We start from the raw sequence: 16,242 nt of genomic DNA, 5'->3' as shown, positions 1-16,242 counted from the left end.
ATCCATCCATCCATCCATCCATCCATCCATCCATCCATCCATGTATCCATGTATCCATCCATCCATCCATCCATCCATCCATGTATCCATGTATCATCTATCAATCCATCCATCCATTCATCCATCTGTACATCTATCCATCCATCCATCCATCCATCCATCCATTTATCAATCCATCCATCCATCCATCCATGTATCCATGTATCATCTATCCATCCATCCATTCATCCATCCATCCATCCATCCATCCATCCATCCATCCATCCATCCATCCATCCATCCATCCATCCATCCATCCATCCATCCATCCATCCATCCATCCATCCATCCATCCATCCATCCATCCATCCATGTATCCATGTATCCATGTATCCATCCATCCATCCATCCATCCATCCATCCATCCATCCATTTATCAATCCATCCATCCATCCATCCATGTATCCATGTATCATCTATCCATTCATCCATCCATTCATCCATCCATTCATCCATCCATCCATCCATCCATCCATCCATCCATCCATCCATCCATCCATCCATCCATCCATCCATCCATCCATCCATCCATCCATCCATGTATCCATGTATCCATCCATCCATGTATCCATGTATCCATTTATCCATGTATCATCTATCAATCCATCCATCCATTCATCCATCTGTACATCTATCCATCCATCCATCCATCCATCCATCCATTTATCAATCCATCCATCCATCCATCCATGTATCCATGTATCATCTATCCATCCATCCATCCATTCATCCATCCATCCATCCATCCATCCATCCATCCATCCATCCATCCATCCATCCATCCATCCATGTATCCATGTATCCATCCATCCATGTATCCATGTATCCATTTATCCATGTATCATCTATCAATCCATCCATCCATTCATCCATCTGTACATCTATCCATCTATCTACTTATCCACCCATCCATCCAATAATCTATCTACAGTATAAATCTATCATCTATCGACCAATCCATCTATCCATTTATCCATTGATCTATTTATCCATCCCTCCATCCGTCCACTAATTTGTCATCTTTCCACTGTGTAGTTATTTTCTTAATTCAGTGGAATTCAAAAAGTGTCTGAGAGACAATCAGAATCACTGGGACATATTCGCTGACAGTCAAGTCAACCTCACATAACATGTTCAGTATCTAGAAATAACGGTCCAGTTCTGAGTTGAGTAATTTATTTTAAGCATATCTTTCTCTCATGCTATTTTCTCAAAGATGTTCAGTCGGTGGAGAGACCCGGCTCACTGCTTCCATCACATCTCCATTGGAAGAGCACTTAACCAAATTCAGAACATCCACGAGCTGAACATTGGGTGATTATCGGTTCTCAGGTGTACCTGGCTTAGCTCTGAGTCCAGCAGGAGTGATGAAGACGAAGGTGCTGTCGGAGCCAAGAGTGGAAGCAGGGGGTCTAATCATGACAGGTCATCCTTGTCCAGACAGACGGTCAACAGCCCTCTCTGCTCCATTACTGGCAAACACAATTACAGCTCTTCCTTCTTCGTGCAGTCTGTTCATTAGAGCTCGGCCTGTGTCTTTGCTGAGGACCACTCTTAAGAAGAACACAGTCTAATCTGGGCCTTATTTTAGGATCTGATATGATGAGTATGAGCAGGAGAACATTATCGTGAACACTATCCTATTCCCATTATTTTTTGTATTTGGTGTAATATTTGAGTAACTTTGTGGAACGTTAATATCGGTATATTAATTTATCACGATACAGGAGCTGTAGTAACAAGTATATATGTGTAGTATTGTCCAGTACTTGAATCAGGTGTTGTAGAATTTACAGACCACATGACTCTTCACAAAGTAATTGCTTTCATTTGATTTTCAAACTAAAATATGTCCAAACATCAGCTTTAAAGGCTGCTGGACTCACTGTATCCTCTCGTCCTCAGTCATCACTAGGATCTCGTGGGATCTTTGCGAATGTAACAAGTTTAACACGTTTCAAGGAGTGTGTATTGTCAAGAATATGATTTGATATGTATCACGATACAGGGTCAACAATACCATATAACATGATAGTGTAGTATCAAGTGTATATTTGAAGTATTGTCGAGTACTTGACTCTGGTGTTGCAGAATTTACAGACCACATGACTCTTGACGAAGTCGTAACTGCTTTCATTTGTTTTCAAACCAAATTATGTCCAAACATCAGCTTTAAAAGCTGCAGGAGTCACTGTATCCTCTAGTCCTCAGTCATAGCCGAGATCTCACGGGATTTCTAGTTCCTTTAATTGCGGAGGACGTGATGAGTGCTTCCATTTGCATGTTGATTATAAATAAATAAAATAAAAAAAATATATATATATATTTTCTAAATTAATTGATAAATATCAATAATATTAATCAATAATTTATATTATTGCGGCTTATAGACAGGTTTAGTGTATATATTTACACATTTGTTGCTTAAATTTTTGTCCTCAGATTTTAATGTTCTTTTAGCTGCGGAGGACGTAATGTCATCTAGCGCCATGAATGTTTGCAGGTTAATTTAAAAAAAAAAACATATATAATTATTTTATTTTACACACACTTTATTGAACCGTAAACCACAAAAGAACGATGGTAACACAAATGGAAAATATCCATGAAGAACATCGCAATATATTTTGTCATATCGATATTTACTTACACCCCTAATGTATAGATAAACCAGCCAAGTTGAGGAATTGATTGTAAGTATAAATATTTAAACGCATGAATTGCCCTTTAAGAATAATAGTGTTGATCGTTGTATTCTAATTATCTATGGTGTATATTTGCAGGGATGCATATCTATTATGTGTATAAATATATGTGTATGTACTCATAAGGATATCTGCTTATTTTATTCATTAACTTTACTACATTATCAGTATCAGAAACTTGTATTGCCAGTGTTGTAAAAGCAATATTATACAAATATTATATTATTTTTAAAGGTGTATGTAGGTTTTATAATTATATAATTATAATTTACTTTTTTAGTTTATATGTATGTATATAAAATTCAAATTCCTTATGGAGTCACTAACAGACAATTTTTGTTCATGTATATTTTCAATATATACTTGTGAATAAAGCTGTGTCTGATTCTGATATTTGTGGAGAAATATTGGCCGATATTTTTGCTACAAACTGAAAAAATAAGCATTTTAATTATCCCTCTCATTTTCTTTAATTTACTTTTTTTTTTACTTGTGTAAAAATAGTAACGTATTGTTGAACATATACAGAACATAAATTCAATCAAAGCACAGACTTTCAGCTCAATCATGTGTTATATGTACTTAGAATACTCTAGAATGGGAACATTGTTGTTTTTTTTCACCACAGATTATCTCTGAGCTTGGATTTATCACTTTTGCTCCACAAACCCACTGACGTAGAATGATTAGGATCTCCTCGGAGACTTGTGCTTAAGTAGTCGCACTTACGACATCACTTTGTCTTTAGATGTACGTGTTTTCTGTTGTCTTCGGAGGCACTTATGTTCCATCTTCTTTTTAGAAGGACAATAGCAATAAATCGGTCAAAAGGATTAACCAGAATTTACCAGAGTAGTTGAAGATTTGTTCTTTGGATCACTGAGATTATGGTTGCTTGGAAGTCTGGATTGATTATTTCAATCAGGCTGAACAACTTAACCGAAACATTTCTTTTTTTATTTTAGCCATCATGTACAAGTGGCTGATACAAGAAGGTTCAAAACAAAACTTTGGGTTGCTTTTCATTTTAATTGGCTAAAATTCTGCACTATTGGGAATCTGAATCTGATGAAACTCCTGCAGCTCTCAGTCAAGAAGTGTGAGACCTTAGAAGAGCTCAAGCTGTGATGCTGGTGTCTTGACATCCGTGTCTGATCTTCTCCTTCCCTCGCAGGTCCTGGTTACCCTCGACCATCTGGAGAGAGTCAGCACCTTCCAAGAGTTTGTTCAGATTTTCAGCCAGTTTGGCAACGAGATGGTGGAGTTCGCCCACCTCACTGGAGACAGACAGAATGTGAGTAGAACAGAGTCGAACTCTCGATGTATCACTAGTTACACACTAGTTACACTAGTAAATCACTACCTTTAAAACACACTCGTCTAACTTATGATATACAGAGCAAAGTACACACATATAGAGAGCAAAGTACACTTATACAGAGCAAAGTACACTCATATACAGAGCAAAGAACACAAGTATACAGAGCAATGTACACACATATACAGAGTAAAGTACACACATATACAGAACAAAGAACACAAGTATACAGAGCAAAGTACACACATATACAGAACAAAGAACACAAGTATACAGAGCAAAGTACACTCATATACAGAGCAAAGAACACAAGTATACAGAGCAATGTACACACATATACAGAGTAAAGTACACACATATACAGAACAAAGAACACAAGTATACAGAGCAAAGAACACATATACAGAGCAAAGTACACACACATGCAGAGCAAAGTACACACATTTACAGAGCAAAGTACACACATATACAGAGCAAAGAACACACATATACAGAGCAAAGAACACACTTATACAGAGAAAAGAACACGCATATACAGAGCAAAGTACACACATATACAGAGCAAAGTACACGCATATACAGAGCAAAGTACACACATATGCAGAGCAAAGTACACGCATATACAGAGCAAAGTACACACATATGCAGAGCAAAGTACAGGCATATACAGAGCAAAGTACACACATATACAGAGGAAAATACACACATATACAGAAAAAAGTACACTCGTATACAGAGCAAAGTACACACATATACGGAGCAAAGGACAAACATATACAGAGTAAAATACACACATATACAGAGCAAAGTGCTCACATATACAGAGCAAAGTACACACATATACAGAGCAAAGTACACACATATACAGAGCAAAGTACACACATATACAGAGCAAAGAAAGCACATATACAGAGCAAAGGACACACATATACAGAAGAAAATACACACATATACAGAGCAAAGTACACACATATACAGAGCAAAGTAAGCACATTACTTTACGGAGCAAAGGACACACATATACAGAGGAAAATACACACATATACAGAGAAAAGTACACTCGTATACAGAGCAAAGTACACACATATACGGAGCAAAGTGCTCACATATACAGAGCAAAGTACACACATATACAGAGCAAAGTAAGCACATATAAAGTTTTACCTTACCTTACATAAACAGAGCAAAGTAAGCACATATACGGAGCAAAGTACACACATATACAGAGCAAAATACACACATATACAGAGCAAAGTACACACATATACGGAGCAAAGTAAGCACATATACAGAGCAAAGTACACACATATACAGAGCAAAATACACACATATACAGAGCAAAGTACACACATATACGGAGCAAAGTAAGCACATATACAGAGCAAAGTAAGCACATATACAGAGCAAAGTACACACATATACGGAGCAAAGTAAGCACATATACAGAGCAAAGTAAGCACATATACAGAGCAAAGTACACACATATACAGAAGAAAATACACACATATACAGAGCAAAGTACACACATATACAGAGCAAAGTAAGCACATATACAGAGCAAAGTAAGCACATATACAGAGCAAAGTACACACATATACAGAGCAAAGTAAGCACATATACAGAGCAAAGTACACACATATACAGAGCAAAGTCTATCTTCAATTTACGCATCTTTTGAGTTCACTATGTCAACATGAACATTATTCCACTTTGACTTTCAGGTTGTTCTTTTTCATCTCCACAGCTCACAGTTTACCTCTAGTGTTGCTACACATGATCAACAACACTATGAATTCTAAGATGTCTTTACTGATGGAGGAATTAACTCAATACTTTGTGTATTAAAATTCAACGTCGTGGAACTCAGGAGACAAACTAGTTACATTTGAATCATTTCATCAGCGTAGCTGTGCTACAAACTGAGTTATGACGAGACCTAACTCATCATCAAGTTAAATTGATTATGTAGCTGCCGACCAAGAGCTTGATAACACGGACTTGTTATGGTAATAAATATAAAATGAAATGTAATTAGTTTCATGTCACTGCGACGCACACAAACATTAAAAGGACGCGTTGGTAAAATATTATATCCAGGGATACATCCGTTCATTTCGAAGCTCCATTTCCGCCACACTTTGCTAACTCTGTGTATTCATGCAGATATAATCTCCCGACAAACATGAATGAGCAGGCAGGTGGCGCCGTGGGGTCGTTGAACTCTCTCCGCTCTAAATATGCATAAGAACAAGATCAATAATTCCAGCTGCATTTTCAAAAAACATGGTGTTTTTAACTCTTATTTTTCCAGCAGACAGAGAGAGGGATGCAGCAGATTTGTTTATGGAACATTTTAAGACTTAAAAATATGGCAAAAATAATCAAACTTTTGAAAAAAGCTTTGAAAAAAGATCGACCAAACTTGCAGCTTTTAAGTTTGTTCCGTCAAAGTCGTCTAATCCCACTTTGATGCCCACATTCTGCCTCCGCGGTTGAAGCTCGTCGCCTGCAGACGCAGCTGAAGTGCAGCAGCTGTGAGATCTCCACAGAAGGATCCACAGCATTTCTCCACCAATTAATCTACACTTGTGTTTCTGCACGTCCGTGTCGCACAATCACGGCCTTTTTGTTCCGTCACGTCGTCCTCTGCATGTTCCTCACGCACTCGCCGGGGCTGGTCCGTCGTTATCTGCAGGAACGAAGCTTCCGCCGCGAGATAACAGTGTCAGATAATCACTGCTGTAATTTATGGCACCAGGAGAGAAGTTGATGGAGATTATTTTCCTCCACAACAACCTCAACGTAAGACTGTGTTTATGGAAATATATGGAAGTATATGGAAGTATATGGAGGTTTATGGAAGTTTATGTAGGTTTATAGTAGTATATGGAAGTTTATGGAAGTATATGGAGGTTTATAGAAGTATATGGAAGTATATGGAAGTTTATGGAAGAAGGTGGAAGTTTATGGAAGTATATGGAAGTTTATGGAAGTTTATGTAGGTTTATAGTAGTATATGGAAGTATATGGAAGTTTATGGAAGTATATGGAGGTTTATAGAAGTATATGGAAGTATATGGAAGTTTATGGAAGTATATGGAAGTATATGGAACGATATGGAAGTTTATGGAAGTATATGGAAGTTTATGGAAGTATATGGAAGTTTATGGAAGTATGTGGAAGTATATGGAAGTTTATGGAAGTTTATTGAGGCCTATATAAGTTTATGGAGGTTTATAGAAGCATATGGAAGTATATGGAAGTTTATGGAGGTTTATAGAAATATATGGAAGTTTATTGAAATATGTGTAAGTATATGGAAGTATGTGGAAGTATATGGAAGTTTTTGGAGGTTTATTGAAATATATGGAAGTTTATTGAAGTATGTGGAAGTATATGGAAGTTTATGAAAGTATGTGGAAGTTTATAGAAGTATATGGAAGTATAAGCAGGTTTATGGAGGTTTATAGAAGTATATGGAAGTATAAGGAAGTATATGGAAGTTTAAGGTAAGGTAAAACTTTATTGATCCCTCAGGAATTCTCCTTCGGGAAATTGGTTTCTTTCCAATAGCCACAGAAAATACAGCAATTTTTCATAAAAAATAAATCTAAATAAAATAAGAACAAGAATAGTATTATTATTAATATAATTAGTATTAATATTATGGAAGTATATTGAAGTTATTAGAAGGATATGATATTTTATTGTCTTGAAAATTAAAGTAGATTAATCCTCAAATGGTTGTCGGTGTTTAAGATAAGATAAGGAACAGAGGTTACGGATGTTGTAAATGTTGCTCATAGGTTTAAAAAGGAGAGGTAAAGGAGGAGAACCACAGAGATCAATAAGACGCATCGATCCTCCATGAGAATCAAATTAGACTTGGATGAACATGGTTAACAACTGGAAACCAGTACTGCTAAAATATTTGTGAGATTGTGTTTCACACGTGTGCTCCATTGTTTCTTATAGTTCTGGGTACTTTTGTTTGAAACCCTATTTCAGCTTGGTAAATTGAAAACTGTTTAAAAAAAGTGAAATAAACAAAGACTTACTGTCATGAATAACTGAACAAGGACACCCCGGAGCGGAAGAAAATAACAATGCAGTGCAGAGAAGTTTACAAAAGATACGATTTTAATACAAAATGCTCAACATAGAAACAGTTCTGCAAAAACTTCCACAAGACGATGAAATGTCCAAAGACATCACAATGAAATATATAAAACCCAGGGTCTCTTTTTTAAATCCAACAAACACAAAATGGGAATTCCAGATGGAGTGTCGGCAAGAAGCATTGGTCCACTGAGGGAAAAACACAAAAAGAACAAAGTCAATCAAAAATTAACCCAAGACATAATGACTAAAACACTGATGTAAATCACAAAAGTCCAGGAACAAACTGCAGTCAAGCAGGGGAGGTACAAGGAGGTGTCAGGTGGTGTCAAGCTGACAAACGAGCTGACATGTAGTCTGCATAAAATCCAGCGTAAAATAGGGCCGTGAAGATTGCAAAATTGCTGAAAGCAGGGCGTCTTCAAGATGGTCAGTAAACTCTACAAAGAGAGGAAGTAAATTAATCAGGACGAGATTGTGGCAGTTACACAGTTTAACAGTTTTTACCATATCAATCAATTTATATCATCTTAACGCTTTTGATTTATATTTATATGGCTGTGTGTTGGCAAGAGTCTGGCGATAGGATACATATATATACGTATTATGATACTGTAGTAACAAGTATATATGTGTAGTATTGTCGAGGACTCTGGTGTTGTAGAATTTACAGACCACATGACTCTTGACGAAGTCGTAACTTCTTTCATTTGTCTTCAAACCAAAATAGTTTTTGCATTTTGCTTTAAAAGCTACTGGAGTCACTGTATCCTCTCGTCCTCAGTCGTCGCCAGGATCTCAGTTAATTTGTTGTTGTATAGATACGACGATGTTTATTTGCAAGAATCTGGTGATACAATACGTTTTATGATACGAGGTCAACGATACTATATATACTGATACTGTAGTAACAAGGATATATTTGAAGTATTGTCGAGTACTTGACTTTAGTGTTGCAGAATTTAAAGACCACATGACTCTTGACAAAGTTGCTTTCATTTGTTTTCAAACAAAAATATTTTTTAGCATTTAGCTTTAAAAGCTGCTGGAGTCCACTGTATCCTCTCGTCCTCAGTCGTCGCCAGGATATCAGTTAATTTGTTGTTGTATAGATATGACGATGTTTATTGGCAAGAATCTGGTGATACAATGCCTATCATGATACAAGGTCAACTACAATATATAGTGATACTGTAGTAACAAGTATATATGGGTAGTATTGTCGAGTACTTGACTCTGGTGTTGTAGTATTTACAGACCACATGACTCTTGACGAAGTCGTAACTGCTTTCATTTGTTTTCAAACCAAAAATATGTTTAAACATGGACTCTAAAAGTTGCTGAGTCGACTGCTAAATGTTTACTAAACGCTGTCTTTCCAGGACTTGAAGGACGAGAAGAAGAAAGCCAGGATGGCGGCGGCGAGAGCGGTTCTGGAGAAGTGCACCATGATGCTCCTCACAGCCTCGAAGGTAAACCCGTCGTTTCCTCTCGGCTCATTATAAAAAAGCTCTCACCGATGTCTTGCATCACAAGAATTCACAAGCCCGTCGGAATATAATGAATCATTTGAGACTAAAGACGTCAGTTGAAGGGTTTCACACTTAAAGGTTTTTTTTTTGCTTTTCACATAAGATTCTCTCTTTTCCCCAGACTTGCCTGAGGCATCCCGACTGCGAGTCGGCGCGGATCAACAAAGACGCCGTGTTCCACCGAATGCGCTGTGCCCTGGAGCAGGTCATCGAGATCGTGACGGATGCTCGGAGCTCCGGCGAGAACAAGATCCTCTCCGCCAGCATCTACAACGGCATCAGGGACTTCAAGGTAAAGCATCGAGTACTTACAGTTACTTTCCTAGAATGTAAAGAAGTTGTGGAGAATGAGATATTTATCAGAAACTAAACTTGGAAAACACAAGACATCTTAGCTCTCAAATAAAATGGATGTAAAAAGTCTGCATGAATTTGAAATGATGGGTTGAAATGAAAATCTACAAGATAAAATTGATCATAGAAAAAAGGTTTGATGTTTTTGTTTTCTTCTTCTTAAAAAAATACAACTTTATGTTCTATACAGGGATGCTCAGTACATCCATCACGATCTACCAGTAGTAGTTTGAGTAGATCACATGACATAAAATGTCAGGTTTGGAATCTGACTTGACGCTTTTTTACTTTTAACTTGATCTGGTTTAAAGTCAAACATTTTTACTTGCAAGGAGAGAGAAGAACAGAGTTTACATGTCGTCTCTGAATCCTTTATGAAGCGCAGAGCTGTTTATATCTTCCCGTCCCCGTTTCAGAAGCCGTTAACTATCTTACTCCAAAGGTTTCCAACAAACACAAATGAACGAGTTATTATCCTCAAGGTTGGGGGGGGGGGGCATTTACTCCGTCAGAGAGCTGGTAAAATGAAATACCACTACATTCATATCCTATTAAAGCAGTGATAAGAAATAAAATAAGTTAATTAATAATGAATTATCTTTACCGCTCATTTCCTTATGGGGGTCACAGCCTATTCCAGTTTCATTGGGTGAGAGACAGGGGACACCCTGGACAGGACGCCAGTATGTCTTACTTACAGTCAATTTCCCGATAAACCTCTGTATGTTTTTTGGACTGTGGGAGGAAACTAGAGTGCCCGGAGTAAACCCACACAACACGGGGGGAACATACAAACTACACACAGAAAGGTCACAAGTTAGGTCAGGTTAGGTAGAACTTTATTGATTGAAAAATTGTTTGTTTTTTCCAATTAGCCACAGCAATACAGCAATTAATAATAAATAAGCTGCCTCCCTCCTGTGCTGGAAGCGAACCGGCAACCATTTTGCTGTGAGACGATCGCGCTTAACCACTTTATCGGTATTGAGTCAGCAGCGGTAGTACATGATTTCGCCTCTACATTTAATAAGTACCTTGCAGGGTGAGATTGTACCCGTGATTGAATAGATAATGTATAATGTGGTTCATGTAAATGTGAAACGAGTCTCAAAGGGACACTTGTTCGTCTCCTTTCCCCCCCCAGTCGAGCGTCGAGTCCCTGAGGGAGAACCTTCACTCCCAGTCGCCGCAGAGCGTGGGCGGCCAGCTGGAGGCGCTGGTGGAGCGAACAGAGGACTTCACCGACTCGGCGTACACCAGCCACGAGCAGCGCCAGGCCATCCTGGGTCTGTGCCAGCGGGCTCACCAGGACTCCCAGCAGCTGGTGCACGCCTGGACCGAGGCGGTACGTTTGCCACGAGACGGAAAAGGTTTCGTTAAAGAGTGAGGAAGGTTCAGATTCCAGCAGATGGAGAAGATGGTCTTCAGTGTCAAGAGCACTAGAAGAAGAATCACAGTCATGACACGAGAGTCATTGTGATTAGAAACCATCGCATTTTACAGAATCAAATAAAAACTATAGCATCCAAAATGTTATGCTACAGTTTTCAGAATCAAAATATGTTTATTGCCTGTGTTTTTTAAAACATTGCAGTAATATTTTTTTAGTTTCGACAGAATAGAATAAATGAAATAAATACAAATGCATGTAATAAAATGAATTAAGTACAAGAAATATTAAATGAAAACAGTGACTAGTTCATACCAGATGCTAAATAAAATAATTAAATTAAAATTAAAACAAATAAATTGTTTCTGATCCGGACAGATTAATATAATCAATCATTTTAATAGTTTTTAAATGACATACTTTGATCATTTATCTGTTGCTAATACTTTGTTACTAATGTAATACTACATTTTTTTTAATGTAATTCAAACTAAAATTAATTAATTAATTAAAATTATTGACCACGTTGAGCTTGTGTAATAGTAATATTGCAATATTTTGCGGTGCATAAATATAATAAAATGAAATACTATGGGACAATATTTCAGTCCAAAGTTCAAGGGTCATAAAAGTAATATCTATTGGTTCTTTACATCTGATAACTATATATAAGAAACGAATGTTGCAAATAAATGTAAGCACTTTGTTCGGAACAACATTTTTAGGGGCGTGAGTACGAGGTGACTGAAGAGCATTATATAATAAAATACAAAAAGTCAATAAACAAGTAATTTATTTGTTTTATGAAAATAAAGGGTGTTTTGCAAAAAAGCGTCCATGAGAAGAAGGAGGACAAGTTCGAATAAAATAAATCCAAATCTCGGTCCAGAGAGTCCAGAAGGAAACAGGCAGTGACGAGCCAGACTCACGACCAAACTGCCAAAAGGAAAAGGAAGATTTATAACAAGATAAACTCAGCAAAAATTGGAAACGCAAGACACTAATGAATGAATTGCCAGGAACTCAATCCAAACTACATGAAAAGAATTGGTGGTAAAAAACAAGACCAACATCAATGAAATACTATAATTTATGTGTCATTTTTACGTCATATATTGGTACTTTCTTGTCATAATCCACTTTTCTTTTCCAAATGTACGGATATTAAGAGTATGATGTTTCCAGCAAGTGCTGCCTTTTCTAATAACTTTTGTTTGTGTCTGTGGAGCAGCAGTCAAGTCAAGCCAAAGAGGCCACAGAGGAGATGGAGTTGTCCATCCTGAAGACATGCCAAAGTGTGGACGACCTTCGCCGCGAGGTCAGCAGATGCTTAACTATCCTAGAGTCTAATATTGTGTATTACGACATAAGGGCAACAATACAATATATCGTAGTAACAAGTTTATTTTTGTATTTTTGTCGAGTACTTGACTCTGGTGTTGCAGAATTTACAGACCACATGACTCTTGACAAAGTCGTAACTGCTTTCATTTGTTTTCAAACCAAAATATGTCCAAACATCAGCTTTAAAAGCTGCTGGAGTCACTGTATCCTCTTGTCCTCAGTCATGCCCAGAATTTACAGACCACATGACTCTTGACGAAGTCGTAGCTGCTTTCATTTGTTTTTAAACCATAATATGTCCAAATATCAGCTTTAAAAGCTCCTGGAGTCGACTGTATCCTCTCGTCCTCAGTCATACCAAGATTTTACCGACCACATGACTCTTGGCGAAGTTGTAACTGCTTTCATTTGTTTCCAAACCAAAATATGTCCAAACATCAGCTTTAAAAGCTGCTGGAGTCACTGTATCCTCTCGTCCTCAGTCATACCAAGATTTTACAGACCACATGACTCTTGGCGAAGTTGTAACTACTTTCATTTGTTTCCAAACCAAAATATGTCCAAACATCAGCTTTAAAAGCTGCTGGAGTCGACTGTATCCTCTCATCCTCAGTCATCGCCAGGATTCCTAGTTCCTTTAACTGTGGAGGACTTGATGGCTGTTGCCATTTACATGTTTATTGTATACTACGGCTTCTAGCTCATTTTTAAACATTATTTTTTTTAATTTTGTTTTATTTTATACAGGTGCACTCTTTAGTCAAGAGTAAGAAAAGTTGACTGAAAACTTTTTGATTAATATAATTCCCAAGGACCCAAATGTCACGTAATATAATTAAAAACTTGCAATCATTCCGATTAATCAGGTGTGATGCAGATACACTACACTTATTGTTTTTTTTCACTTAATGTTATTTATTGAGTGTTTTTTTTTAAATCCTTTTCTAAATTGTGCAGCTACACAAGGTGGCAGTCGGACGAACATCTGATTTACTGAAGGTCCACGGAGAGCAGTCGCCTCTGCGGGCGCTGAAGACGGCTGGAGCCGAAGGAAACCTGGAGGCTGTGGCTGAATATTCACGTACCGTCACTGAGCAAAAAGAACAACTGGTGGAGGCGAGTGGAAATGAAATTGGAAATGTGTATCTACGAATGTATATACGAATGAAATGCTTTTTGAATGGAAAGTATGGTGGAGCTCTGCAGGTCTCCCTAAATAATATTCATCCGCTGTTTTTTTACACATTCCCTGAACCAAACATGACGTATAAAGTACTGTAAATATGAATTTAAATGAAAATACAGCTGTATTCTGTTGCGTCATTAGCAAATACATCGATTAAAAGCAACTAAAATAACCATCAGACACACTTATATACGTATAAAAGTTCACTAAAACCTAGTACGCTGCACAAAGGAGATGTAAGGCATGTGATATAGAAGAAAATGTAGAAGTTGAATCTAAAAGAAAGATAGAAAGTCTTACTAAGAGTTGGAGCAGAAACAAACAAACATATTTTGCAGCAGCACTAACGATGACTAAACTTCTCTCTGTTGTATTAAAACAGATCTAAATGTGTTCTCGCCTCCTGAGTGTGTACTTAGTATTCCATAACAATAGATTATGAGCGTCGCAAAACTAATTTTGTAGTCGAACATGATGATCATTATCAGGATTTGTTTCATCATCTTTAAAGACAGAAAGAAATGTAAGCTAATTTTCTACTCACCCTCACGACTAAGAGTAGGGATTTTTTTATCTTGGTAAAAATGTTTGTTCATTTTAATGGTGCGACTGGAGCTCCGTTGTCTTCGTCCAAAAAGAGACTTAAAAACATTCAAATACCTCCAAACTGCTCATCTTTAACATCCATCTTGTATTGAAAACAGAAAAAAACTTGAATACGTCTGTATTTTAGGATTGTTTTTACTGGAAGATCCCGTTTTGAAGCCTAAATGAGTCCAAACATCAGCTTTAAAAGCCGCTGGAGTCACTGTATCCTCTCGTCCTCAGCCGTAATAACATTCAAATACCTCCATACCACTCGTCTGTAACGTCCCTCCTGTATTGAAGCCTCGACATGAGAAGAATTGTTCTTGGAAAATTTAACCAAGTTTAATAGTTCTTTTTTAAACTTCCACTAAAACAAGGTTAAAATATAGACTTGTTAAAGTATCTTCGGAACATCTCCTCACGTTACAAGGGCCGAACAAATTGTATATTTACCAAACCATAAACATTTCTCCAGAGGGATCAATAAAGTTGATCTATTAATCCAAATTTTCAATAATGTATCGATATTAAATGGAAATTTTTAGGTTGCATTCACCCTTTTTACCACAGTTCTTTTAGAGTTTATATTTTAATAAAATGTGTTTAAATAAAATTATTATTTTTTATTTAATTGACATGCAAATATTAACAGCATTTTTGTTATTCATAAGCCCCTCTGCAGTTAAAGGAACAATAAAATCCCATGAGATCCTGGTGATGACTGAGGATGAGAGGATACAGTCGACTCCAACAGCTTTTAAAGCTGATGTTTGGACTTATTTTGGTTTCAAAACAGGATCTTCCAATAAAAACAAGCCTAAAATACGGACGTATTCAAGTTTTTGTTTTTAATATTTTCAATCCAAGAGGGATGTACAGTCGAGCAGTATATGGAGATATTTGAATGTTTTAAAGTGTCTTTTTGGATGAAGACGAAGACAACTGAGCTCCAGTCGCTACATAAAAATGAACAAACATTTTAAAAAGGAAAAGATTATTCTGAAAATAATCCCAACACTTAGTCGACATGAGAGTGAGAAGAAAATGAGTGAAATTTAACTTATACAAAAGTAAAAAATAGCTCACTATGATGTCCCTTTATTTTCTCTTGTATTTACTGCGGAAGTCAATGAGAGGGCGCTGGAAACTTCCCATGTTCACATCTCACATGGTCCCGCCCATTTTCAGAACAAAAAACATTACAATTTGAATCAAATTTGCATATATTTCCATAGAAATCTTCATGATCCAAAAATCTAGTTGGTGTTATACAGCTACAGCGAAACGTTTTCACCAGTTATTCAGGTTTTTCAGGTTCTGAAATGTGTTTTCCTTCCTCAGAACTGTCGTCTTCTGTGCCACGTGTCGGGGTCGGAGCCGCTGGAGATCACATGTATCCACGCCGAGGAGACGTTCCACGTGATCGGACCACAGGTCAGTTTGAAAACCAGTACTTCACGTCTCATCGCGGTACGATTCCCTTCGATCAAGATCGTCCTCGTGATCCTCGGTGCCGCCCTTCCTTCAATTAATCCCATCGGCTTCTTGGACGGCGTCCATGATAGTAATTATCCTGCCATGTAGAACCTTCCTGTCCTCCGGCGATAATGTTCCGACCCCACCTGACTCGGCAGTAATGACCACTTTCCAAAGGGCAAAGGTCAGAC

General features: G+C 37.3%; 1 protein-coding gene across 5 annotated transcripts in view; it reads left to right on the top strand.

Moving 5' to 3' along the window:
- ctnnal1 (catenin (cadherin-associated protein), alpha-like 1) overlaps nt 1-16,242 on the top strand; it is an 89,218-nt gene that overhangs the window by 60,979 nt on the left and 11,997 nt on the right. For all 5 annotated transcript variants that reach the window (XR_015710733.1, XR_015710734.1, XM_087786374.1 and 2 more), the window contains exons 4-10: nt 3,919-4,038; nt 9,564-9,653; nt 9,835-10,005; nt 11,212-11,412; nt 12,689-12,775; nt 13,759-13,917; nt 15,917-16,009. Coding sequence is in view for 3 of the 5 variants with exons in the window: in XM_087786374.1 (XP_087642500.1) it covers nt 3,919-4,038; nt 9,564-9,653; nt 9,835-10,005; nt 11,212-11,412; nt 12,689-12,775; nt 13,759-13,917; nt 15,917-16,009 (921 nt within the window). In the remaining 2 variants the exon portion in view is untranslated. The remainder of the gene's footprint in view (nt 1-3,918; nt 4,039-9,563; nt 9,654-9,834; nt 10,006-11,211; nt 11,413-12,688; nt 12,776-13,758; nt 13,918-15,916; nt 16,010-16,242) is intronic.

This window comes from Callionymus lyra, chromosome 3 (assembly GCF_982586985.1).
Source record: "Callionymus lyra chromosome 3, fCalLyr1.hap1.1, whole genome shotgun sequence".
NCBI lineage: Eukaryota > Metazoa > Chordata > Actinopteri > Syngnathiformes > Callionymidae > Callionymus > Callionymus lyra.
The sequence above is the reverse complement of the archived record's forward strand: the minus strand, read 5'-3'. Positions and strand labels throughout refer to the sequence as shown.